We start from the raw sequence: 27,580 nt of genomic DNA, 5'->3' as shown, positions 1-27,580 counted from the left end.
TTAAAACATTGCTTTTTTAATTAATAGACCTAAATACCATTTTTTTCTCTCTTCAATGTATTGTTTCTTTTTTTTTTTATCATCTTAATCAACGTGATTGCTCTTAAATTATCAATATCACAATATAACCATCAAATAACACCCAAAAATGTATTATCTCATCATTCATCATGTTATCATATTACCTAGAGAAGGTCGTTACTTTTAATTTATCGTCTCATTTTTCAGTTAAAAAAGTTACATAAAAGGTTAGAAATATCTAATTATAATGGCTTATGAACACACAATTAATCGTCTATTTGTTAAAACTTTATTTCAAAGTTGAAAATTATAACTAAATCTAATTATCTAGCAGATTTTTTACATTGTAGGCAATTTCATGGAATAAATTTTTAGTTTTCTAGAGTTATACATCGCTAATTTGTGCTTTCTTTTGAGCTTTCATATTTAACATGAATTATAATATGGCGAAAGTTTATTTATACATTTTGCACTTTCAAACTCACGTAAGATTTTTCTAGGGGAAAATTTTTAAGCATATTTTAATGTTTTGATCAATTTGCTATGAGATTGAATATACAATTAATGGTAACTACTTCCTTCGTAACAGAGTTAAACAACAAGAAATTTCATGTTTTTCCTTTATGCGTTTTTCCTTTATTAATATTTAGATATGGTCTGAATATAAATATGTTTGACATTCAATCACACTTTTAACAAATTAACCATGTTCATATTTTGATCAATTTTCTTTTCCACTTTTTATCAATATCAGCTAAATAATTAAATTCAATTTTTGACTTTGAAATATAGTTTCACCACACTATTCAGAAAAAAGTCACTTAATTGTGTTTTCATAAGTTGTCATAAATAAAATTTTCTTATGAATGAAAATGTGAGACCATAAATTAGAATTGACAATATTCTCTAGGCAAAATGATAATAAGATATGGTAAATTGATATCTCGATACACGAGCACTTGTATTGTGAAACTAATGAGAGACATGATAGAAATAAAGGCAATTTCATGTATTAGCCTAATAAAAACAGAAACAGTAATTGAAGAGAGAGAGAGAGAGAGAGAGAGAGAGAGAGAGAGAGAGAGAGGAGGGTATTTCGGTAAGTTGACTAAAAATAGGAGTGTCTTAGCCAAAATAAAAGTGTAAATAGCACCGCCATTTTTAAAATTCAAATGATAATGTGCCTATTTTTAAATTCAAATCGTCTTTTTTGTTTTGATGGACTTATAAAATTGTTTGTATTTTGCATTATTTCAACCACTGAAGTAGACATATTCTTTCCCGACAAAAAAAAAAGTAGACGTGTTCGTTTAATATTTTCATCTTTTAATAAATAACAAAACTTGTCTCGCCAATTGAAGTACTAATACTTGCATTAATATATTATCCCGACGGTCAGTTGAAATGAATTTCGCATTTGGTGCACCAAAATTAGCCAAACGAATTTTGAAAGAGCAGTAAGTGTCAAAAAAATGGTTGGTAAAAAAGGTACCGCCCTTCGGATTTTCCAACAAACAGACAATTTGATGAAATTGCGAACTACTTTCTACAGGTTTATGAATTGTCAACTTTTCTTTCTCTTTAATAACTATTATTTGTCTTTGCTACAGACTTCTTAAATTGATCAACTGTTATAGAATTTACCAATCCATTGTTTCAGTCACTTACCATCATTTTTTAATTAAATGCCAATTAATTTGGGATTCGCACTCTCATTTGAATTGTTTGCCGATGTTTGTTTGATTTAGTTCAATTTATGAACATTTGTTACATAGTTTACCAATTTTTTATTCGTCTAGTTTACCAATTTTTTATTCGTCCCTCTTACACGCGCCTTAAGCTCGCCAACTTTCCTATAACGCCTTTAAATCAAAATGAATTCTAATTGTGAGCTTATCTGCGGTGAAAGTAAAATGGATATTCGAAAACGATCACAGTGCACCGGTGGCTTATAGTCAAGATCACGACTCCCCATAATTGACTTTAGGATTCACGTTATATTCATATGAAGATGTGGCACATATGGATAAAGTGGTGGTTAAATTGGTTAAGTACCCTTCTTTGCCCACGGGGTTTTTTAGCTATTGTATTAGCAATAATCATGATCAGGATGAAAATGAAGATAATAGTGATAAGCCAATGCAAACCGTAAACATTAAGGCTCCATTTGTTTCGACAAAAATAAATTATTCAAAAAATATTTTCCTAAAAATGACCTCTTGTATCACTCATAATTAGTTAATAAATTTTTTTTTACTAAGAACAATTTATGTCTAAATATTGTCGTAAAATACGATATAAGCAATCATTTTCAAATCACATGTACGTGTTCTATGTGCTCTGCGCAGCTTGCGAAACCTTGCTCCATCATTCACGTGTCCCCATCCCTACCTTCCTGAGAAGGTGAGGAATCGAACTCCCCATCTCCCCTTTCTATAGTGGAAAGGATGGCCATTGGGGCAACCCACATTAGTTACTCTCGAGTTGCTTTTCTTTTCGTTTTTCTTTTTTTGGTCAAAAGTCTCGAGTCGCTTGAACTGCGTCGTATTTCCTCCATCTAAAATTAACAGAGATCATGCAAACTATTTGTATTTAATCCTCTTTTTTTTTTTTGGTAATCGTATTTTATCACTTACCAGTTAGCAAATTAACAGTATTTGTCTCTTTCGTACACGTGGAAGCATTACTATCTGACTATGCCACGTCCGCCAATAATAATGTAATTATCCCACGCTAATTGCGATTATTTAATTGATCCGGGGGGCCCTTGATTCCTTAGTAGTTTATTGGGACATAATGCCCAGTTGGATGCTAAGTCCCAACATTCGCCTGGACATGTACCTAACGTTGACTTAGTTCGATTATTAAATACGATATATCTTTATTAATTGGTGAAATTATAATGTTGTTTGCGCTTCCATCTTGTTCAACCGCTGATGTAGACCAGTTCATCAAATGTTTTCGACGTCATGTATCGTTTAGACTTCGTTATGTGACTGGTGAAAAGATTAGAAACAAACTATTCACGTTACTTAACTTAATTCTTAAGGGAGTTATGACTACTTAGTCCAAATTTTGATAGGATAACGAGTTCTTCGTACATAAAAAAAGTCGAATAAAAAATATTAGCGAAAAGAAAATAACAAGGTGAAGTAATCAATAATCGAAAAAAAAAAGAAAGAGAGTAAGCAATAATCGACCATGGAGTTTCCTAATTTGTTGTCGGGTTAAAGCATTTGTAACCTAATGCTATCGGAAAATAATTGATCTCTCGAGACAACATTAATCTGAAGTTAGTATTTAATTGTGCTAATCTAATTACGGAATCCTCACTCTATGTTATACATAAGTGCAATTTCTTCTACCTTTGCAAGTTTTTAACGAGAATGATAACTATTATGTTTCTCTATTTCTGTTAGAACAGAAATTTGTTTGGTAATGCAATATCATTTTTCTATTGTCGGAAAAAAAAATTATCCCAGAAATAGGTTTGGAATAGAAATGATAAGTTAAAATTTTCAGCTTCTCTATTTCTCGAACAAAAATGAGAAATAAGAACTTTTAAGCATATTTTAAAGTTTTGATCAATTTGCTATGTGATTGAATATACAATTGATGTTAACTACTTCCTTCGTAACAGAGTTAAACAACAAAAAATTTCATATTTTTCCGTTATGCATTTTTCCTTTATTAATATTTAGATATGGTTTGAATATAAATATGTTTGACATTTGATCTCACTTTTAACAAATTAACCATGTTCATATTTTGATCAATTTTCTTTTTCATTTTTTATCAATATCGGCTAACTAATTAAATTCAATTTTTGACTTTGAAATATAGTTTCACTCACACTATTGAGTAAAAAGTCGCTTAATTGTGTTTTCATAAACTGTCATAAATAAAAATTTCTTATGAATGAAAATGTGAGACCATAAATTAGAATTGACAATATTCTCTAGGCAAAATGATAATAAAATATGGTAAATTGATATCTCGACACCCGATCATTTGTATTGCGAAACTAATTAGAGACATGATAGAAATAAATGCAATTTTATGCATTAGCCTAATAAAAAAGGAAACAGTAAATTGAAGAGAGAGAGAGAGAGAGAGAGAGAGAGAGAGAGAGAGAGAGAGGAGGGTATTTCGGTAAGTTGACTAAAAATAGGAGTGTCTTGGCCAAAATAAGGGTGTAAATAGTGCCGCCTTTTTTAAAATTCAAATGATAATGTGCCTATTTTTAAATTCAAATAATCTTTTTTGTTTTGATGGATTTATAAAATTGTTTGTGTTTTGCATTATTTCAACCATTGAAGTAGACATATTCTTTTCTGACCAAAAAAAAAAAAGTATACATGTTCGTTTAATATTTCCATCTTGTAATAAATAACAAAACTTGTCTCGCCAATTGAAGTACTAATACTTGCATTAATATATTATCCCGACGGTCAGTTGAAATGAATTTCGCATTTGGCGCACCAAAATTACACGGACGAATTTTGAAAGAGTTGATAATTGTAAAAAAAATGGTTGGTAAAAATGGTACCGCCCTCCGGATTTTCTAACAAACAGACAATTTGATGAAATTGCGAACTATTTTTCACAAGTTTATGAATTGTCAACTTTTCTTTCTCTTTAATAACTATTATTTGTCTTTCTTATAGACTTCTTAAATTTATCAACTGTTGTAGAATTTACCATTCCATTGTTTCAGTAACTTACCATAATTTTTTATTTAAATGCCAATTAATTTGGGATATGCACTCTCATTTGAATTATTTATTGATGTTTGTTTGATTTAGTTCAATTTATGAACATTTGTTACAAAGTCTCCCAATTTTTTATTCGTCTCTCTTACAAACACCTTAACCTCGCCAACTTTCCTAAAACGCCTTTAAATCAAAATGAATTCTAATTGTGAGCTTATCTTCGGTGAAAGTAAAATGAATATTCGAAAACGATCACAATGCACCGGCACAATGCACCGGTGGCTTATAGTCAAGATCGCGACTCACCATAATTGACTTTATGATTCGTGTTACATTCATATGAAGATGTGGCACATGTAGATAAAGTGGTGGTTAAATTGGTTAAGTACCCTTCTTTGGCCACGGGGCTTTTTAGCTATTGTATTAGCAATAAGCCGATGCAAACTGTAAACATTAAGACTCCATTTGTTTCGATAAAAATAAATTATTTAAAAAATATTTTTCTAAAAATGACCTCTTATATCGCTCATAATTAGTCAACGAAATTTTTTCTACTAGGAACAATTTATGTCTAAATATTGTCGTGGACAGTAAAATCAAAAAATGATACAAGCAATCACTTTTAGGAAAATATTTTTCAAATTGTTCATTTTTCACGAAACAAATTGAGCCTAAATACATATTCTCCAAACTTGACCTGACAAGCATTGCACCCCGGATGTATAAAAGATAGACAGTCATTCATGTGTCCCCATCCCCACCTTCCCGAGAAGGTGAGGAATCGAACTCCCCGCCTCCCTTGTATCTTGTATCTATTAATAAGCCAATTATTAAGCCCGAGGCTTGTTTGGTTAGTAGTTTATCGCGACCATCATGCCAAGTTGAATCCCAACTCCTAAGATTCGCACAAACATGTGCCCAACAGTCAACTTTGTTCGGTTATAATGTGTCTATTTTGAAAGGGCCGCATTATTGCCACTTCCATTTTGGCTAAAACACTCCTTTTTTAATCAATAGACGCGAATACTCCTTTCTCTCTCTTCCTTGTATTATTTTTTTTTATCATCTTAATCAACGTAACTACCTTTGCTTTTATCTCTCTTAAATTATCAATTTCATGTTATAGCTGTCAAATAACACCCAAAAATGTATTATCTCATCATTCATCATGTTATCACTTTATCTAGAGAAGGTTGTTACTTTTAATTTATCGTCTCATTTTTCAGTTAAAAAAGTTATGTAAAAGGCTAGGAATATCTAGTTATAATGGCTTATGAACACACAATTAACTGCCTATTTGTTAAAAATTTATTTTAAAGTTGAAAGTTATAACTAAATCTAATTATCTAGCAGATTTTTGACATTGTGGGCAATTTTATGGAATAAATTTTTAGGTTTCTAGAGTTATACATTGCTAATTTGTGTTTTCTTTTGAGCTTTCATATTTTAACATGAATTACAATATGACGAAAGTTTATTTATACATTTTGCACTTTCAAACTCACGTAAGATTTTTCTAGGGGAAAATTTTGAAGCATATTTTAAAGTTTTGATCAATTTGCTATGAGATTGAATATTCAATTGATGTTAACTACTTCCTTCATAACAGAGTTAAACGACAAGAAATTTCATGTTCTTCTTTTATGCATTTTTCCTTTATTAATTAATATTTAGATATGGTCTGAATATAAATATGTTTGACATTTGATCACACTTTTAACAAATTAACCATTTTCATATTTTGATCAATTTTCTTTTCAACTTTTTATCAATATCGGCTAAATAATTAAATTCAATTTTTGACTTTGAAATATAGTTTCACTCACACTATTTAGAAAAAAAGTCGCTTAATTATGTTTTCATAAGCTGTCGTAAATAAAAATTTCTTATGAATGAAAATGTGAGACCATAATCATAATCGGGATGAAAATGAAGATAATAATGATAAGCCGATGCAAACTGTAAACATTAAAGCTCTGTTTGTTTAGACAAAAATAAATGATTTAAAAAATATTTTCCTAAAAATGACCTCTTGTGTCGCTCATAATTAGTTAATGAAAATTTTTTTACCAAGAACAATTTATGTCTAAATATTGTCATGGACAGTAAAATTAAAAAAACGATACAAACAATTATTTTCAAGAAAATATTTTTCAAATTGCTCATTTTTCATGAAACAAATTGAGCCTAAGTGCATCATCTCCAAACTTGACCTGACAAGCATTGCACCCTGGATGTATAAAAGACAGGCAGACGTATTCTATTTTACAAGTGGTTGCAAAACCTTGCTCCATCATTCACCTGTTCCCATCCCCACCTTCTTGAGAAGGTGAGAAATCGAACTCCCCACCTTCTCTTTCTATAGTGGAAAGGATGGCCATTGGGCAACCCCCAGTGGTTACTCTCGAGTTGTTTTTTTTTTTTTTTTCTGTCGAAAGTCTCGAGTTGCTTGAAAAACGTCGTATTTCCTCCATCTAAAATTAACGGAGATTTTGCAACCTATTTGTATTTAATCCTTTTTTCTTTTTGCAATCGTATTTTATCACTTATCGGTTAGCAAATTAACAGTATTTGTCTCTTTCGTACACGTGGAAGCATTAATATCTGACTGTACCACGCACGCCAATAATACTGTAATTATCCCACGCTAATTGCGATTGTTTAATTGATCCAGGGGGGCCTTGATTCCTTAGTAGTTTATTGGGACATAATACCAAGTCGGATGCTAACGTTGACTTAGTTCGATTACTAAATCCGATCTATCTTTATTAATTGGTGAAATTATAATGTTGTTTGCGGTTTCATCTTGTTCAACCGCTGATGTAGACCTGTTTATCAAATGTTTTCGACGTTGTGTATCATTTAGACTTCGTCATGTGACTGGTGAAAAGATTAGAAACAAACTATTCACGTTACTTAATTCTTAAAGGAGTTATGACTACTTAGTCCAATTTTTTATAGGACAACAAGTTCTTCGTACATAAAAAAGTCGAATAAAAAATATTAGCAAAATAAAAATAAGAAGGTGAAGTAAGCAATAATCGAAAAAAAAAGTAGGCAATAATCGACCATGGAATTTCCTAATTTGTCGTTGGGCTAAAGCACTTTTAACCTAATACTTACGCTATCGGAAAATAAATGATCTCTCGAGACAACATTAATCAGAAGTTAGTATTTAATTGTGCTAATCTAATTACGAAATCCTCACTCAATGTTATACATAAGTGCAATTTCTTCTACCTTTGAAAGTTTATAACGAGAATAATAACTATTCTGTTTCTCTATTTCTATTGAAGTTGAAATTTGTTTGGTAACGCAATATCATTTTTCTATTTCTTGAACAAACTTTTATCCTAGAAATAGGTTTAGAACAAAAATGAGAAATAAGAATTATTATTGTCGCTCCCACCTTTTCTCTCGCGTCTCAATTGCCGATCTACCGTTCGCCGATTGCGGTCCGGTAGCCCGCCTTCCCCAAGTTCACTTGTCCGTTGTCCGCAGTGCTGTCGCCAGCCATAAAAATTTTATGTCATTACCAAATGAATTTCCGATCCCGAAACAGAAATTTTGTGTCGTTATCAAATGCATTTATTTACTTGTCTAGAAACTAGAAATAGAAAAATCTGTCTCTAGCCAGAATTTGATTCTACAAATAAATGGTTATCATTCGCACCTTTACTCTTTTGAGCCTGACAAATCTTTTCGAGCAATCAACTCCTTTATTTATTGATTGGCAAATTAATTAATTTGCAACCCAAATCGAAAGGAAGACATGTTCCAGCAGTCGATCTTATCCCCCCCCAAAAACCCAATCTTCTTTCTAGATTCATGGACAGCCGACATGAAATCTTGTCCACATTATTATAGTATCTCTTAATTTTTAAAAAAATAGAAAATATATTGCTCCTGCCAAAAAAGGGAAAAAAATTGAACTGAAATGAATGGTGGGTCAGCTGAAAATGAAAGAAGAGGAGTCCCACGCATCTGCAAAGGGGCCTATCACTGTACAAGGAATACGAGTGGTGCTTGGGCACATGTGCTATGTCAAAATGGTCCCGGCTCTCCAAAAGTGTTTTTTTTTTTTTTTTTAATTTAAAAAGCCGGACTGTCCCTATTGCTACGTACAAATGAAAATTTAAAATATTAAGTGCATAGTTTTCTTTGGCGATAATGATATAAATGGTATTTAAGCTTTGACTAATTACGCAATGCCAGCTCTGAACTTTTAATAATGTGATCCTTGGACATTTAATAAATGTACAATCTAATCCCTAGACTGTATGAAAATATTTAATATTGCTCCTAAATTCGAGTTAATGGAATGACAACGTTGGACAAGTTTAAAAAAGAATTGAAAAAAAAAAGAAGAAGTAAAAAAAAAAAGAAACGAAAGCGAAAAGAGCAAGAAAAGAAAATAGGAGATAATTTTAAAAAATTAAATAAAATTATTCACATCTTCACCATATGTGCCACATAGAACAGTCGGCGTTGACTAGACCGTCATGTTAGTGATTTCGAGTTAAAATTGATCGAAATGAATAAATTAGCAAATCGTTAAAATATTTAAAACTTATGACCAAAAAAAATATTTAGGATTAAATTTGCAAGTTGTCAGAAGGTTGATGATTAAACTGGCACGTTGAAAAATTCATGACCGAATAGGCCGCCTAACAATAGATTTATGATTTTTTGGATAACAACCTGCATCATTATAAAAATTGGCAAGGTGCTTCTATCTTGTGCATTTCATGTCACTTGCTTTTTTATGAGCATTGACTCGAATGCCGCTAACGACATTCAACTTTGTCTGCTCTATTAAAATGTAATTTTACTTTTAACAACAAAAGAAAAATCACAATAATCTCATCATGACCCAGTCCAGAAAGTTTTTGGCCTTATCTTTCTGTCTAGTTCCAATCCTAAACGTACATCTTCGAATCACGGAAGTATGCTTTCCATAAGTTTAGGCGTCCCTTTGTTAGATGTGACTAAACAAAACAATAATTTAAATCGTTCGAGATTCAACGGTGTATCGCTGCCTTGTGACGTCGAGAGATCGTGACCTCGACCTTGTCCTGTTGACAATTAATCGTATTTCCTTGTGATTTCTTGTCTGATTAGTAAATGAGATAAGTGCTTCGGTAATCACGAAAGTGCAATTGAATTAAAAAAATTTCAAAAAGTACAATTAAGTCATGAAATTTGTGAGAAAATGCAATGGAGTCTTAAAATATTGAAAAAGTACAATCAAATCTTTAAACTTGTCAAATTGCTAAAATCAAGTTATTTCGCTGATTGCACCTTTTGAAAGTTTTAGATGTCGGCTGCACTTTCGTGACAAATTTTAAAACTCGATTACAATTTTTTAAAGTTTTAGGACACTATTGTAATTTCGTGATAAATTTTAGGATTTGATTGTATTTTTTAAAATTTTTTGGATTTCTTTATACTTTCGTGATAAATTTTAAAACTTTCGGTGCACTTATCATTTACTAAATTCAATTCTTCTTTTTCGAAAGGAAGATGATCGTGTTCATGCGAAAACGGATGTGCCCCCCTCTCTATCAATCCCGATTCTTTGAATATCAATAGTGAACTATATATGTCGTGCCCGCATCTTGCCACACGATTTTCGGATTATGAGATGATTCTAATCGCGCGCAATCTTCATCGAAAATAGAATGACTATTCGAGATCGATTGCACTTGGACCGGCGGCTTATAGTCGCAGTCACGGCTCGCAATGATTGAATTTTAGGATTATGCTACATTCATCCGAAGGTGCGGGGTATATAGATGCATTTGTGGGGAAATTGGTCACGTAGCCCCTTTTTTTGTTGGCCACGTGGCTTTATAGCAGTGGTAATATTAGCAATGATAATGATCATGATGAAAATGATGATGAAAACGATAAGCCTACGTAAAGAACAAGCATTAAGGGAAAGGTTTTTTTTTTTTTTTTTTTTTTTTTTTTTTTTTTTTTGTGAAATATATATATGCTTTAGAAAAAATTTTGTTAAAAATAAGCGCTTATATCGCTTACAAAAAATAATTAACGAAAATACTTTCGACTTTCATGAAAATATTATATGTTGTTGTCAATAATTGAGATATTTTTTATTGATTAATTATTTAAAACTATATAAGTTATTATTTTTAGGAAAATATATTTAAAATTATTTAATTTTTGCGAAATAAACGGGACCTAAGTGCATTATCTCCAACCTTAACCAGACAAGCATTGAAGGCCCAGCTAAACGGATCAGCTCGTGATACCCAATAGTGGGACCGACGGATAACGGAGAAGCACCATCGCTATTACTCTTGAGACATTTGGAATGTTAGAAGTCGACACACAAGCATAATGAAGTAAAGCATAGTGAAAAAGAGAAAATTGATACAAGAGATTTTATCCCGATTCATGCATAAATTAGGGCTACATCTAGTAGAGAATTTTACTGTAATTAGCACATTGCATTTCTTGTTATATTACTCAAGTAGTTATCCATGAACCCAAACCCAAATTATCAATGAAAAAATAATGACTTAAATCGTAAAAGCCGATTGGTGTCTAGGGAATGTTGCTCCCTTGAGACCCCCGCTCGCTCAACATGAAGCGAGACTCATATACTTTTCTGTTATTGGGAAGCATGAACCGCACCTCAACAGGAAAAAGCTATACTTCGTCTAATCTGAAAGTAATGGAGATTACGCAAATTTTTTTTTTTTCTATTTAAGCATGTATTATCAAGCCAATTGACATTTTTTTGTCTTTTTGTTTTATCATCTCCTTCGAAAATTTTTCTTCCGCATACGTGTAAGCGTTAATATCTGACTACATCACACGTGTCAATAGAATACGTTAATTTTCCAAGGCTAATCATGATCAGAGTACCTTGATTCCTTAGTATTTTGGGATTGACCATCATGTCAAATTGGGTTCTAACTCATAAGATTAGCACTGACGTGCACGCAACTTTTAGTTGGACTATAATGTGCCTATTGTAATTATGAGTTAATATCATGAAAAATCTTAAATCGGTACACATGTGATAAATTTATTCAAAACTAATTATTAAATCATAAAGAACCCCAAACAAGTATATACGTGACAAATTTATTCAAAACTAACTTTTGGACTACAAGAAACCTCAATTGTTACACTCTCGACTTATTTAGCCTACGTTGGCTTCCATCAAATATTGCTGTGAAATTGCTAAGTAAAAAAAAAACATAACAGTAACTCAGTGGTCATGACAAGTCTCCATGAAAAATATATATCAATTGGGTATGTCTTAGGTGTATTGGTTTGAAATTTTTGGTGATCAAACATTAATTTGAGTAAATTCATCATATATGTATCATGAAAAATCCTAAATCGTTTTGAGTTTTTGATGGCCCAAAAATTGATGAGGGGTAAATTTGTCATAATTATACCGGTTTAATATTTTCCATGGTATTAACCATTTAATTCTAAATTTATATTTTTTTAATTGATTGATAAAGTTAAAAGAGTGTTTGTCCTCTTATATCATTCCAATCACTGAAGTAGACGTATGTGTTGATTAAATATTTCGATCTAATGCCAACGGTCTATTTATATAATTTCATATCTTCTCACCAAAGTAAGTTTGGACGATTCTGTTGTTCCGTTTTAAAAAAAATGGATTTCTGAAGGAGTTCGTAAGAGTAAAAAAAAATGGTTGATAAAAAAACGTACCAATCATATGTTTCTTGATAACTTATCAGTAAATTACATATAGTTAACGAAAATACAAACTATTTTTACGGTCTATGATTATCAACTAGCCTTTTCATTTCGTAACTTTATTTGTCTTTCTTACCAAGACCTTAAATTTATCAATTATTAGCTGCATTTACAAATCTTTGTTTTTGTAACTCGCGAACTTTTTTTCAAGGTTAAGTTACTGATTAATTTTGGGACACTCTCTTACCAACGTTTTTTTTTTTCTATTTTTTTAATTTATACTTTTGCTATATGATTTACCAATTTTTATTTGTCCCTCTTACAAACACATTGAATTTGTCGAGCTTTCATTTGTCTAATTTACTAGAAATTTTCTCCTATTCTCTTACCAACTAATTTAGATTTATCAAATTTCACTTTAAGTTGCTTATCACCAATTATTGAGTTTTTCTTTTTAAATTCACCCGCATTTATATCAAATTACCGACATTTATTTGCCAACTCTTACTTGTCAACATTCATAAAAAAAAATTTCCAACGTTTACTTGTCACCAATTAAATCTACCAACTTTTAAGAAGATTTTTTGGAGAGTTGGGATGGGACCATTTTTATAAAGGACATGTACCCAGTGCTGCTCGTATTCCGTGTGCAATGATGGGTGTGTGGACTGCTCTTCTTTCATTTTCAGCCAACCGAATATTCGTTTCAATTCATTTTTTTTTTTTTGGCACGAGAAGCACAAATTCCATGTAACTTTGACCAAGTATGCGATTTTGTTCCAAAACTTTTAATTTATCAAATATGGTCTTTGAACTTTAGCCTAATGTGCAATTTCATTCATGAGTTTAGTAAATATCATTGCAGTCTCTAGACTATATGAAAATATCTAATGTTATTCTCCAAGTAATTCAAGTTCAAGGATAATATTGAATATTTTCGTATATTTCATAAATGTCTAGAGACGATATTACATATTAAACTAAAGCCCATAGACCAAGTTCATGGATGAAAATACACATTGAGCCAAAGCTCATAGGATCATTTTTGCGCTAGTTTCCCTATTTATCATCCACATCAAAGCAAAGATGAGCAAATATGTGCATTAAAGATTAGGCTCCTAATAAGTTTATTCCAATTCGTGGTTGCCTCGATTACGATCTCATCTTCATCTCCATCTGTGTGATTTCTTGTCCCCGCATCTGTTCCATCAATATGCAGCACAATATGCCCTACCTTCGAGAGGACGAGCCTAATCTAATGTGCGACGAATTTATACATATATAATGTGAATGTGTTATATTCCTAGTATTACAAAAAGGGATAGAAAGTTGTCCACTTGAAAGCAACATAGATAGAAAAATTGAATAATTAGCCAAAAGCCCGATTTAAATTGGGCATATTTTTCTATATAAGGGTCCTGCACATCACCTTGGTAGATCACGTCTTCATTACCCAATACCCTGGAGGACCATTCACGGCATTTATGGATGTTAGTTGAATCGAAAAGTTCGTAATAAAGCGTATAAATTACAATTATCGACAATTACGTTTCCCTCTAGGTTTTTTTTTGGTCAAATTTCCCTTTGGTTTGGAAAAGTAAAAAATACTCTAAGTTTGGATAAATAAAAGAATTTTTAACGTTTAGATTTAAATGTTTTTGAAAAATTAAGATATTTCTCTTCAAATAAAAAGTTCGAGGTGTGCACGGCAACACTTATACTCTAGAAATCAACTTCTGGCTAGAAGTTGATCTTTCAACTTCTAGAGAGAAGTAATTTTTTATTTCCTTTTCAAGTGTCTCCAAAAGTTTGACCAAAAGAGAAATTTTTTTGACAAGTAAAAAAACGACTCCAAAATCACTTATGGAGTAAAAAAATACTATAAAAATTGAAAAATGAAGTTGTAACCAAACAAATTTATTTTTCGGAAGTTACGTTATCGAATGAATTTGAATTTTCTACCGTAAGAATACTTTTTGAGCAGAAATTTCAGCTCGAAAAGTGTTGTCCGCGAATCGAGAAAAGTGGAATAGTAAATGCCATTATCGCTTTCGACCAAAATAAAAAAAATGTCATTATTGCTCGATGGACATTTCCCCGGATATCATAATCATTGATTAAATTTGAGTTATTCAATATTCTCCATTTTCGACTGTTTATGCTGCACAGATCCCGCCAATGGAAACGTGTTCACCGGAAGAACAAGGAGACAAAGATGCTTACGCACCCACCTTCTCTCTCCCTGGTGGGTCTCGGCAGCAATTTTTGTCTGCTTGCTTCTTCCAAATGGAGGGCGGCTGTGACTTCTCTTAAGTGAAAGTTAAGTTCTTAACGGGACTCTGCTGCCACAGAGTTGCTCTGTTTTCACTGCCATCTCCATCGGTTTCTGTCGCGGCCCCCGCTTCTCTCTCACTCTTGAAAACCGACTTGGGTTTTCCAGAAATTTTTCCTGATCATGTGGATGCGGTTAAGAGTTATGTGGAAGAGTAGAGCTGACCCCACTTGCTAATTTATTGTATCGAGGAAGGACAAGTACCCATCTCCTCTGTTTCATTCTTTTCTCTGGAGGCGGTGTCTCTGCCCGGGTTGGTGTCGGGATTCTTGCTCGAATATGGTGGAAAAGCTTGTTTGTGCTGGAATCGGAGCTTCAAGCTGCGGCCTTTATGCTTTCTCGACTTGTTTCGTTTGAGGCTATCGGCATCAGTTTTGAGCTTCAAGGTTCTTGCTCGGTTTGGTTGCTTCATGAAAATTTGTGGAAACATTTGTGCTGAATGGGGGTTGATTCACCATCTGCGGCCTTGTTTTAGATTTCCTGGGCCAAGTTTCAATTCTTGATTCAGCTGGACCATTAGATTTCGTATGAGGCTTAGTCCCAAGCTATTCAACCGATTCCAATTTTCTTCTTCGAAGGGAAGATTTTGGTCCTTGGGTTCGTGAGCGCATGTCTCTTCGGGTGTCAACCTAGTGATAGTAGCTGCAGGAGCGGTAAAATCTAAGACGGTTGCTTTGAAGATAGCATCAGTAGCTGGTGAAGTGGGCAAAGTCCTTTGAAGTAAGTTTTAGATGGATTCGAGGGTCGAAATGGATGATGAAACTGAAAACAAAGGCGGCATGTGGTTTTTGGATCAAAAGCTTGATCAGCCCATGGATGAGGAGGCTGGTAGGCTCAGAAACATGTACAGAGAAAAGGTAATTTGGGATCTCTCAACTTTTTTCCAGACAGCGTATGCTTTTGTTGCTTAAGAGAAGAGGACTAACTGCTTTAATGGGCAACATATTGATTCAATTTATGTTCTGTATTGCAAAGTTTGGGATGTTCTATTTAGCTTTTACTAATTTGCAGTGTGTATAGACAACATTTTTCTGCTCCCATTTGATCTTCATCCGCTTAGTTTATGATTTCTTCTTTTGTTGGTCTTGGATATAAGATGTGTTGTCATCAGTCAATATCTATAAATTGAGGCTGCAAGTGAATAAATGATGCAAAACATGTATCATCCACTGGTTTTCCGATGAATTCTGGCAGTTGACTTGATGTGCTCTTCAGAAATTTTCAGCATTGTTGCTTCTTCGGCTTGCATTCCAAAGTCTTGGGGTGGTTTATGGGGATCTTGGCACGTCCCCTCTGTATGTCTTTTACAATACATTTCCAAGGGGGATAGACGATACGGAAGATGTGGTCGGAGCTCTATCGCTGATCATATATTCTCTTACTCTCATTCCGCTCCTCAAGTACGTTTTTGTGGTGTGCAGAGCGAATGACAATGGACAAGGTAAGCTGATATCATTTTTTAGGAGCGATTAGTTCACTGTTTTTGACACTGACAAAGGGATGGACCAAGACACATGTTAAGGATGCTCGTTGCAGTAATTGTGACCATCCTCCTCATTGCGTAGGTGGAACATTCGCTCTTTACTCATTGCTCTGTCGACATGCGAAAATCAAAACAATTCCAAACCAGCATAGGACTGACGAGGAGCTAACGACATATAGCCGTACCACATTCCCTGAGAAATCCTTTGCTGCGAAGACCAAGGGGTGGTTGGAAAGACAAGCATCCAGGAAGAATTCGCTTCTTATGCTCGTCCTTGTGGGCACTTGCATGGTGATTGGTGATGGGATTCTCACCCCAGCTATATCAGGTAAATCTTTCTTTCTGCATGATTAATAATTCCAGAAACCATGTGCCGCGCCATACTGTTTGTCCACTTTTCTGAGGACAACAATGAAGGTTGATCCACTCCACCAGTACAGTGTTGCTTCTGGACACATGATCTCCTTATGCTGTGTAAGCGTTGAAGCATCAGAAAATCTACTGGTTTTCATTTGTCTAAAAGTGTCCTATATGGTGGTGGTTGTATCTTGTCACTCCTTGTCTGGTTATTTCCTTTACCTCTTTAAACTTTGTCCAACTACATTGGCCGTCCAAGCCTGATTTCTTTTATGTTAATGAAGTGCCTGCAATTTTACTTTGACACTTCTGATGCCACCGTTTTCAAGCAGTTCTTTCGGCCGCTGGTGGGATCAAGGTAGATCATCCGGGCATGAGCAATGGTACAGCTCACGTCTTGGACATTATTATTGAATTGGCTTGTCGATTTGCAATTTTCTAAAGGATTTGTGTGGTTTTTTGACCCAGATGTCGTGGTTCTCGTGGCTGTCATAATATTGGTAGGTCTCTTTAGCGTGCAACACTATGGTACTGATAAAGTTGGTTGGCTCTTCGCCCCGATAGTGCTGCTTTGGTTCATTTTAATTGGTGCGATTGGCATAATCAACATCTTCAAATACGATAGCAGTGTGCTGAGAGCTTTTTCCCCTGTGCACATATACCGGTACTTTAAAAGGGGAGGAAAGGATCGTTGGACCTCACTTGGAGGCATTTTGCTTTGCATGACAGGTAAGCTAACATTATTCTCTAGTTACCTAAAATACCGTCACTTTATTCTTTGGCAACACCTAACATTCTCTAGTTGGACTAAATATTTCTTCATACTGTTTGATCCTATGATAGGAACCGAGGCCCTCTTTGCGGATCTAGCCCATTTTCCAGTGTTAGCTGTACAGATTGCTTTTACAGTAGTAGTCTTTCCTTGCCTTCTTTTAGCGTACACAGGACAAGCAGCATACTTGATGAAGAACAAGGACCACGTTATTGATGTATTTTATCGTTCAATTCCAGGTTTGCCACAAGCACTCTGGCCCCCTTTTACGAATGAAAATTGTGCCTGAGAAGTGAATACACTGTCACGGTATAATCTTTGACTGAGTCATTCTGTTGAAGAATGTTCAGTGCAACTATAGATGGACAAAAAGACTCACTGTGTTTACTTAAGTTGAAAAAGGGGGACAATTGTAGTTCAAATCCCAAAACTCACTGAGTTGATATTTTTGTGCATTTAACTACTAAAACTGTCACAATCGTCCACTTTAATCCTCCTGTTAACTCTGGAATTTTAGCGGCTGGGAAATCTACGTGATATTTGTGTAACAGCTACAAAAGATTGACAAAATGCCATAAAAGAGCCACATGGTAGGTTACGTTCACTTAAAACTACTGGAGTTAACGAAATGATTCGAGTGCATCAAAGCTGCAAGTTTTTGAGACTTGAATGTACGAAATGACAGTTTCAGGACTCGAGTGTATTATCGTGACAAGTTCTAGGACTTGCTTGTAGTTCTTCCCAAAACAGGAAATGTGTATGTATCTATTAATGTTAATTGCTGTTCATTTTACAGATAGCATCTATTGGCCAGTATTCATCATTGCAACTTTAGCGGCTATAGTTGCAAGTCAGGCCACAATATCCGCCACTTTTTCGATAATCAAGCAGGCACTTGCGCTAGGCTGTTTCCCCAGAGTGAAAGTAGTTCACACATCAAAGAAGTTCTTGGGGCAGATATATATTCCGGATATTAACTGGATCTTGATGATTCTTTGCATTGCCGTGACTGCTGGGTTTAAGAATCAAAGCCAAATTGGAAATGCCTACGGTAACTTTACCCGAATGTCCTGTAATTGTCGTGCATCTTTCATTCTATAAACAAATCCTGATAGATTGTTCGTGCAACATTAACAGGAACTGCTGTGGTAATAGTCATGCTCGCGACCACCTTGCTTATGATTCTGATCATGCTTTTGGTATGGCATTGCCACTGGATTCTGGTCCTGATCTTCACTGGTTTGTCGCTGGTGGTGGAGTGCACGTACTTCTCCGCCGTGCTTTTCAAGGTTGATCAAGGCGGATGGGTCCCTCTAGTGATCGCGGCAGCTTTTCTTGTCGTTATGTGCGTTTGGCATTACGGAACAGTGAAGCGATACGAGTTTGAGATGCACAGTAAGGTCTCCATGGCATGGATCCTCGGGCTCGGGCCGAGCCTGGGACTGGTTCGAGTGCCAGGGATTGGGCTCGTGTATACCGAGCTCGCTAGCGGCGTCCCACACATATTTTCCCATTTCATCACCAACCTCCCTGCTATCCATTCCGTGGTGGTGTTTGTCTGCGTGAAATATCTTCCCGTGTACACGGTCCCTGAAGAAGAGAGGTTCCTCGTGAAAAGAATCGGCCCAAAGAGTTTTCATATGTTCCGGTGTGTCGCAAGATATGGGTATAAAGACCTACACAAAAAGGACGACGATTTCGAGAAGAAGCTGTTCGATAACCTCTTCTTGTTCGTCCGGCTCGAGTCGATGATGGAAGGGTGTTCAGACTCTGATGAGTATAGTGTGTACGGGCAGCAAACTGAGAGATCAAGGGAAGGCCTTATGATGAAAAGCTTGGGCACCTCCAACTCTGTTGACACCGCTGTTTCATCGGGTGACTCGATCGTGCCAGTCAAGTCCCCGGCGCATGCCAACAACATGACGGCATCCTCAGGTCAGGCGAGCAGCCAAACGGACGAGTTGGAGTTCCTGAACACCTGCAGAGATGCTGGCGTGGTGCACATAATGGGCAACACGGTGGTGAGGGCGAGGCGGGACTCGAGGTTCTACAAGAAGATAGCGGTCGACTATATATACGCATTTCTTAGGAAGATATGCAGGGAGAACAGTGTGATCTTCCATGTTCCCCATGAGAGCCTTTTGAATGTTGGACAGATATTCTATGTGTAGTAACTTTCCTTTCTGTTCTGTTTTATGACCAAATAAAGGGAAGAGAGCAAATGAGCAAAGCTTGTCCGAATCTCTTATGAAGTTTTGGGACACAAAAACGTTGCTTGAACGCAATGTGACAGATGGGCTTAAACTGATGATGATATTGAAAACCTTTTATGGACATGCATTGTCTCTTGCTGCATCAGCCTTGTCTCTTGGTGGTTAAACTTGCAGCCGAAATGGCCATTACTCATTTTGATTATCCACTAAAGAAATGAAAGTATTCCCCCCGGTTCCCCTCTCGATCAACTCTCTCTACGCGATATTTTGAAGAAGAAAAAAAAAAGCTTAGCCGTCTCCAACAATCCAAAGGCCCAGTCCCGCGGGGATCACAATCGGTCCTACACTTGACTTTTAAACGCAGTGAATTTTTTTGGGGCCTATTAAAATGTGATTATAAACAAAGGTGAGAAAAACGGGCTTTAATTTCAATATATAAATTAAAATTAGGTTTATATCGGCTGCATCAGCCTTGAACCGGACGGAAAATTATCGGGTTTCAATTTTATGGAATTGGGAACCGGACTAGCGCCTCCAGGAACTGAATCGGCCGGTTCAGTTTGGTCCGGATGGTTTTTGGTTTGGTCATTCTCTCTTACTCATCCTTAGCCATTAGCCTCCAAAGATCAGATCCAATCTGATAGCAGGAGGTCGTTTTTTTCTTCTTCCTTTTTTTTTTTTTTTTTCTAAACAACTTGGCGATCCAAACCTAAAGAATTCTTTACTTTATGTGGTGATTGATTTGATTATATTACGAAGTGTATGCATGTGATGCTCGTGGATACACACCAAATGTGTCCCCACCAGCAACAGATGCAACAAACTTGGATCAGTTCCTGCTCTTTTCAATTCGTTCACATCAAATTATAAGCTCGAAAAATGGTCAGATAGAAAAAAACTCCATCCCCCACCAAACGCGAGACTATTTTCCTAAAAATTTATCGTGTCGAATCGTAACAATTATATATTAAGATTTTATTTGTTTTGCAAAAAATAAATGATTTGAAATGAATAATTTATGCGGGATCAAGTCAAGTATCGACCCAAAAGGCTGTCGGAGCGATGTGATAAGGGATACTTTGGAACTTTTACCGACGAATTTTTCGGAAACTCGCTCTAATGGTACAATTCCTCCTATTTTCGAGAAGGTTTGGGGTTTCCTACGTTGTTGTTCGCAAAAAATTATGCAGAATCAAGTCAAATATCGATCCAAAAAGTTGCTGGATCGATGTGATAGGAGGTGCTTTGGAACTTTTACCTTCTCGAACTCATTGCTATAGGACAAATTTTCGGAAACCCACTCCAATGATACCATTCCTTCTATTTTCGAGAAGGTTCGAGATTTCCTATGTTGTTGTTCTTGAAAAATAATGCAGAATCAAGTCAAATATCAGCCCAAAAAGTTGTTGGATCGATGTGATGGGTAGTTCGAAACTTTGACCGCACTCGAACTTATTGCCACAGGATAAATACTCGAAAACTCGCTCCAATTTTTTTAAACTTTATTACTTGTATCGCTTACGAAAGTCAATAAACGTAAATTATTTCTATCACTCACGAAAATATATACATATAAATTGTTATCAAATTAAATTTTATTGACTAATTATTTCAAAATAATCGTTTATTTTTCTAAATTCGTAAAATAAAAAGGCACTAAAATGGACCGAACTTTGGCGTCCTTCCTTTGAAAAGCTCGTGCGAACGGGGGGAATATTGGGTTCACGTTCATACGTCGTGTCCTGTCTCTGGGCGTAGGGAGGTTGGACGGTCACGATCGCCTCTGAAGGCTGAGATCGGACGGTCTCCGTCCATCTCCCCGAGCGGCAAGGGGATGAATGATATTATGGAAGAGCCACCCCCATCATTTTTCACCCCCCGCACAACGAAGGCAATTTGCATTGCACTTGGGGGTTACTTCCCAGCACCGACAGCGACCTTCTCTCGACCGTGCGCCACTGCTTTCCTCTCGAATCTGATAAGGAAGGTACGAAACGAATGATGCGAGAGAGTGTTTCAGTCATGTTCTTCTCTTCTGGATTGATCACTGTTGCTCACACACCCACGTTCGGTTCGTTCTTGCATTTGAGCTGAATCTGTTCAAGTTCCGATTTTTGAAGCACGCTCGGTTTGCTGCATTGCTTCTTTCTAGTTCTTTGGTCTGTTTGGACGTTTTACCTTGGTGGGGTCTTGGTTATATTTAGCCGGGACATGTTGAGACAGTTGCGATCGGGAAACACGAGTTCATTGGTCTGAACACGAGCAAGTTGTTCGAACCCGAGTTTCGACGAATGCTATATTTGGCAAGCGACTCAGGCACCCATTTTGGTTCTCTGGACAGAAGACGGTGATTCTCTCTCTCTCTTCTCTCTTTCTTTGAGCAGCGCAAAGATGGAGATGTAAGCTGTTGCTGATTCGAGAATCTGATATTTGTCCTTTTTTTTTTCCTGCTTTTTTCTTTTTGAAATTTTGGGTTTTCGGGTTCGAGGCGGTTGAGTTTTTCCCTTCTTGAATCTCGTAACCCAAATTGCCTGAAAGCCTTTTCAAAATTCGGATGCATCGGAATTGATGTTCACGTAATCTTCGAATCAATGTTTGCATACATTTTGCCTTGACATATTGCAGATTCTCTTCTTCTCTCGTCTCTTTATCAACTTTGTCCTCGTCCTGTTAGAAGCTGGAGGAGCATCTCCCTTGATCTGCCTGCAATCTCAGGTATCAAATCCTTGGCACCCTGCGTTTGAGTATTGAAAGTGTCGCTGTCTGATGTGAACATCTTTCCAGTGGGTGGTTCTAACATGGTAGATGAGGTCAATCTTCTTCAGGAAGTTGATCACACTACTTTGAAAATTTGAAATGGTGCTCTGCGAGTAAGCACTGACAATCTGCTTAATTTCTGCTGTACCATGTTCATGAACCGTATTATATAAAACGTGCATGGCTTGCCGAAACTTGATTTAGTTGCCGCAGATGAGGTTCTTAGAAGTACAATGGTATGGCAGATAAGTGCTAGATTGTAGCAGATAAGTGCTAGATTGTAGCATAGTACTTTTTGGTATATCGTTCAGTAAAAAAGGCCAAGTCTGCTTAGCCCTTGCGTCTTTCAGTATTTGTCTTGTGCCCAATAAGACAAGACAATTGTCTGTCACATCTTCTTGTTATACCTCCATTTTCTCTAAGACGTCTCGATGTGTTTTGATTACAAACATCCCTTGTTACTCTCCAATCATTTGTTCTCTTTCCAGATCTTGGACATGGATGCTCACATTCACTTATGAGGTGTCTGTTTTACGACGGAGAATGAGGTAGGAGATTCCTTATACAGCGGAAGGGGACGCAAGAGAAGATACTTAGTGAAGAGGGGGTTCTTGCAAATGGTTTCAAGAGAAGAAATTAGCGATGTCACAGACAAGAAAAATAGTGTATGGTTTTTGGATCAAAAGATTGATAATCCAATGGATCTGGAGGCTGCGAAGCTGCGGACCACAGAGAGAGAGAAGGTTGGATCGTTTTATCCCTATGAACTACTGCATGTAGGTAAATGAATCAGTTCTTTTTACTAATTTGATTTTGTCTTCCTCAGAAAATTTCCACATTACTGCTGCTACGGCTTGCCTTCCAGAGCCTCGGTGTGGTCTTCGGAGATTTGGGCACTTCTCCCTTGTACGTTTTCTACAATACCTTTCCTCGTGGCGTTAGCGATCCAGAGGACGTTATCGGAGCTTTATCAGTGATAATATATTCCCTAACACTCATACCGCTCATTAAGTACATTTTCATCGTTTCAAGAGCCAATGACTGTGGCCAAGGTAAATACACTAAACCCATAAACTTCTTGTGATTACCACATGATATAAATTGAATTACTTGGAGAAAAGGAGGGTTGCAGAGTGATCAGTGATTTTTTCTTAGTTCCTCTCAGCAGATGCATGTAGATTAGGATATGAGTAATCCTAAGTTTATTACCATGCTAGAAAATGATTGTTTATGAACCTCTTTTGCGTTTATTTCCTCTATCACTTTGATATTATGTGTCATCGCCGTCTTTGTGTGAGGGCTATCATTAAAGCAGCCTCGAGTCCTTCAAGACCTTTGCCATATTTGCAGGTGGAACATTTGCTCTTTATTCCTTACTTTGCCGTCATGCGAATATCAAAACTATTCCCAACCAAGATCGGACCGACGAGGAGCTAACCACTTACAGTCGCTCTGTATTCGATGAACATTCATTTGCTGCAAAGACAAAGAGATGGTTAGAGGGGCGACGGTGTCGAAAGAACATCCTCCTCATTCTAGTCATTGTTGGTTCTTGCATGGTAATCGGAGATGGGATTCTCACTCCAGCTATATCAGGTAACTTCCCATACAAATTGAGTCCTTTTGATCTAATTATTTATGTGCATCTGTTCCTGGATGTGGCATTAGCCTGTGTTTAATTATCATTAATGTGAAAAGCTCATCTGGATATCAACTAAATGCTATGTTTCTACAAGGCAATGCAACCATAAGTAACAACTATTAAAGTCGTATATATGACCATATAAAAGCATCGTTCATTGAATTTCATATAGCAAAGCCAAAGAGTGGACTTCTGCTAGTCAGGAACTAGGACGTGCCTGAAGGCTTCAGACCCTGGTTTTGAGTTGATCGAAAGTTGCAATTTCCATGGGATAGTATTAATAGTTGGAATTGTTTGCCTTTTCAAGTTCTGTCTGATAACATATTTCTGGTTAATCTCTGTGATTGATCGCATCCTCGGAACTGTCTGAACAGTATACTAATTTAACCTTACATTAGTTTGAGGTTGAACTTCTCTTTTCCCTGTGTCTTTACATTTTTTTTTTTTGTAGCTGGCTAACCTTCTTATGTTTCTAAATTCCCTTACTTGGCAGTTCTCTCAGCTACCGGTGGGATTAAGTTAGATCATCCCAAGATGAGTGATGGTATTATTCAAGTTCTTGGAAGTGAACTCTTCCAGACGGTTGATTATCCGTCTACACAGCTTACGTTTTCCCCTCTGGCCTCAAGTTGCTAACACTTTGTTTGTTCTATGCAGAGGTTGTTGTGCTTGTTTCTGTCATAATTTTGGTAGGTTTATTCAGCATACAACACCATGGTACAGACAGAATCTCGTGGCTTTGTGCTCCAATCGTGTTTCTTTGGTTTCTTCTGATTGGTGGCATCGGCATCATTAACATTTGCAAGTACGACACCCATGTTCTAAAAGCCTTCTCACCTATTTACATCTTTCGCTATTTCAAGAAAGGAGGGATCGATGGCTGGACATCTCTTGGAGGTATAATGCTCAGCATAACAGGTAATGTCTTATTCCATTGATTTTATATCAATTGTTATGTTGTAACGTATGGACATTGAGATGCATCATTAATGCATGCAAAACTGGTGATTTCAGGCTCCAATAGTTGCTCACCGCAGAACTTTTACAGGAACTGAGGCGGTTTTTGCCGATCTGTCTCACTTTCCAGTGTCGGCCATACAGATCGCTTTTACTGTGGTCGTGTTTCCCTCCCTTCTTTTAGCTTATTCTGGACAAGCGGCCTATCTCATTAAAAACCCTGATCACGTGCTCGATGTATTCTACCGCTCAATTCCAGGTTTACTTTATTCTTTAGCTCAGTAATATGGCGCATTCTCTAGGAGAGCTGGCAATTAACTGGTCACACAAAGAACACAATTCATAATGAATGGATGAGAATAAAATGCTGTCGACTATTCAGGTGCATTAAAAGGAAAGTTCCCTTTCTTGGCTAGTTGATTTGACCCTCAATACTGTCACCCTTGACCCATCAGTATATATACATTCGAACATCTTCAAGATTCTTACAACAAACTTTTCAACGCTTATCGAGCTTTCGTGGAAATAATACCTACACAATATTCAACATGAATATTTTCACTTGTTTAAATTTGAGCATCCTATTATATAGTTGCCTGTTTGTGCAGAGAGCATATACTGGCCGGTCTTCCTCATTGCAACAGCAGCCGCCATCGTTGCAAGTCAGGCAACAATATCTGCCACATTTTCATTAATCAAGCAGGCCCTCGCACTCAGCTGTTTCCCAAGAGTCAAAGTCGTTCATACATCCAGGAAGTTCCTTCAGCAGATATATATCCCAGAAATCAATTGGGTCCTAATGATTCTCTGCGTGGCTGTCACGGCGGGATTTAAAAATCAAACCCAAATTGGAAATGCTTCTGGTAATTTGAGACATTCTTTGTCGTTTGTTACTTCTGTTTTTTCAGGTCTAATTGAAGTATAAGCATCTACTACTAAAATTGTCTGACCTGGATTCTCTGTCCAATAACTTCGAAAAAGGTGAACACTAGTACGACGAACATGAAGCAGGGGACGATAGAACATATTCTTCCACCGAAACTGCTTTCTCAAGTTTTCCCAAAGATGACTCACTTTCGTTCTCTTCATCAACAGGTACAGCTGTGGCGGTAGTCATGCTTGTGACGACATTCCTCATGATACTAATCATGATACTCGTGTGGCGGTGCCACTGGACTCTGGTGGTCATCTTCACCGTGCCGTCATTGATTGTTGAAGGCACATACTTTTCTGCCGTGCTGTTCAAAGTGAATCAAGGAGGGTGGGTCCCGCTTGCGATTGCGGCAGCCTTCTTTGTCATCATGTACGTCTGGCATTACGGTTCGGTCAAGCGCTATGAGTTTGAAATGCACAGTAAAGTCTCGATGGCATATATTCTTGGATTAGGCCCCAGTTTGGGTCTCGTCCGTGTCCCAGGCATAGGGCTTGTGTACACTGAGCTAGCTAGGGGGGTGCCTCCTATCTTCTCTCATTTCATCACCAATTTGCCAGCAATTCATTCAGTCGTCATTTTCGTCTGTGTGAAGTACCTTCCTGTATATACAGTCCCCGAAGAAGAAAGATTCCTTGTACGGCGAATCGGGCCGAAGAACTTCCACATGTTTCGATGCGTGGCGAGATACGGCTATAAAGACCTTCACAAGAAGGACGACGACTTTGAGGAGAAGCTCTTCGAAAGCCTCCACCTGTTTGTCCGGCTTGAGTATTTAATGGAAGAGTGTTCGGAATCTGAGATCAGCTTGTCTGGTCAGCAAACTCAACAGTCAAACTCCAATGAGTGCCCCACAAATGATGACGACAACAAGAATAGCCTCACACTCTCCTCCATCGTGGATCTAACAATCTCTTCGGTGGGGTCAATCGTGCCCGTCGAATCTCCGGTGCATATCAGTGCGCGGGGCTCTGCAACTTCTAGTCGGGGGAATCATTGCCAGAATGAGTTGAACGAGGTAGAATTTTTGAAAAGCTGTAGGGCAGCCGGCATCGTGCACATCCTGGGGAACACGGTAGTCAAGGCTCGGCGGGGTTCGAACTTTTTGAAGGTGATCATCATAGATTACGTGTACCAATTGCTTAGGAAGATGTGCCGAGAGAACAGTGTGATATTCAATGTCCCTCATGAGAGTCTTTTGAATGTTGGCCAGGTTTTCTATGTATGATCTGTTCCTTATCGTTCTTCTTTGTGCTGAGTGAATCATCCCGGTTGAAATGCGTCAAGTCTGCATGATTAGCGATACTGTTACTGATCTTCTTAATGACAGTTAGTTCCTCGCTAATCAAGATGTCGAGGATTCGATTATTCTCGATCCCGCCGACTCTTCTCCTTCTTCTTTGGCGTCGTCTGTCCTAACGGATATACCTTTTTGACAGAGTCTATCTGTTTTAGCTGCCAAAGATTAGATGAGTTTGAGGTAATCATCTGTGATTCCAACATTATCTACCTGTCTTTACCAACTTTCCAATGCAATCCTCTGCTTACAGGTCGTCTGCTCATACAAGCTTTTTATTCTGGGTATCAGAAGTCAACGCCTTATGCAGCCAGCAAAATGATGAGATTCAAGCATTTGCAGAAATTTTACTCCTCTGCCACGCTGGTTTTAATCTGAGGAGTTTCAAGCATTTGAAAG

At 36.7% G+C, this 27,580-nt stretch overlaps 2 protein-coding genes across 7 annotated transcripts; both read left to right on the top strand.

Moving 5' to 3' along the window:
* The first annotated feature begins 14,670 nt into the window (after positions 1-14,670).
* Positions 14,671-19,664, top strand: LOC115728038 (potassium transporter 10-like). Its single transcript, XM_030658356.2, has 8 exons — positions 14,671-15,629; positions 15,988-16,213; positions 16,338-16,583; positions 16,945-16,995; positions 17,081-17,341; positions 17,456-17,623; positions 18,181-18,435; positions 18,522-19,664. The coding sequence occupies exons 1-8, from the start codon at positions 15,504-15,506 to the stop codon at positions 19,553-19,555; spliced, it is 2,367 nt and encodes a 788-aa protein (XP_030514216.2). The 5' UTR covers positions 14,671-15,503; the 3' UTR covers positions 19,556-19,664.
* Positions 19,665-21,592: 1,928 nt separating this feature from the next.
* On the top strand, positions 21,593-27,252 carry LOC115754999 (potassium transporter 10-like). Of its 6 annotated transcripts, none has more exons than XM_048275797.1 (9): positions 21,593-22,312; positions 22,897-23,097; positions 23,181-23,260; positions 23,705-23,950; positions 24,490-24,540; positions 24,654-24,914; positions 25,045-25,212; positions 25,562-25,816; positions 26,049-27,252. In XM_048275797.1, the coding sequence occupies exons 2-9, from the start codon at positions 22,997-22,999 to the stop codon at positions 27,110-27,112; spliced, it is 2,226 nt and encodes a 741-aa protein (XP_048131754.1). In that variant the 5' UTR covers positions 21,593-22,312; positions 22,897-22,996; the 3' UTR covers positions 27,113-27,252. The 6 variants fall into 6 exon arrangements, with proteins under 6 accessions (XP_048131754.1, XP_048131755.1, XP_048131753.1 ...); XM_048275798.1 differs by having other exon boundaries at positions 22,891-23,097; XM_048275796.1 differs by having other exon boundaries at positions 21,593-22,935; positions 22,967-23,097.
* Positions 27,253-27,580: the final 328 nt, after the last annotated feature.

The sequence above is a fragment of the Rhodamnia argentea genome, chromosome 3 (assembly GCF_020921035.1).
Source record: "Rhodamnia argentea isolate NSW1041297 chromosome 3, ASM2092103v1, whole genome shotgun sequence".
Taxonomy (NCBI): Eukaryota; Viridiplantae; Streptophyta; class Magnoliopsida; order Myrtales; family Myrtaceae; genus Rhodamnia; species Rhodamnia argentea.
Note: the sequence above shows the minus strand (reverse complement) of the source record. Positions and strands in the feature narration are given on the sequence as shown.

Coding starts and splice junctions, on each gene's coding strand:
- LOC115728038 (XM_030658356.2), top strand. CDS start 15,504: ATGGATTCGAGGGTCGAAATGGATGATGAAACTGAAAACAAAGGCGGC. Junction 16,214..16,337: donor AGCGAATGACAATGGACAAG/GTAAGCTGATAT, acceptor CTCATTGCGTAG/GTGGAACATTCGCTCTTTAC. Junction 16,996..17,080: donor TCATCCGGGCATGAGCAATG/GTACAGCTCACG, acceptor TTTTTGACCCAG/ATGTCGTGGTTCTCGTGGCT.
- LOC115754999 (XM_048275799.1), top strand. CDS start 22,972: ATGGTTTCAAGAGAAGAAATTAGCGATGTCACAGACAAGAAAAATAGT. Junction 24,541..24,653: donor TCATCCCAAGATGAGTGATG/GTATTATTCAAG, acceptor TGTTCTATGCAG/AGGTTGTTGTGCTTGTTTCT. Junction 25,213..25,561: donor ATTCTACCGCTCAATTCCAG/GTTTACTTTATT, acceptor CTGTTTGTGCAG/AGAGCATATACTGGCCGGTC.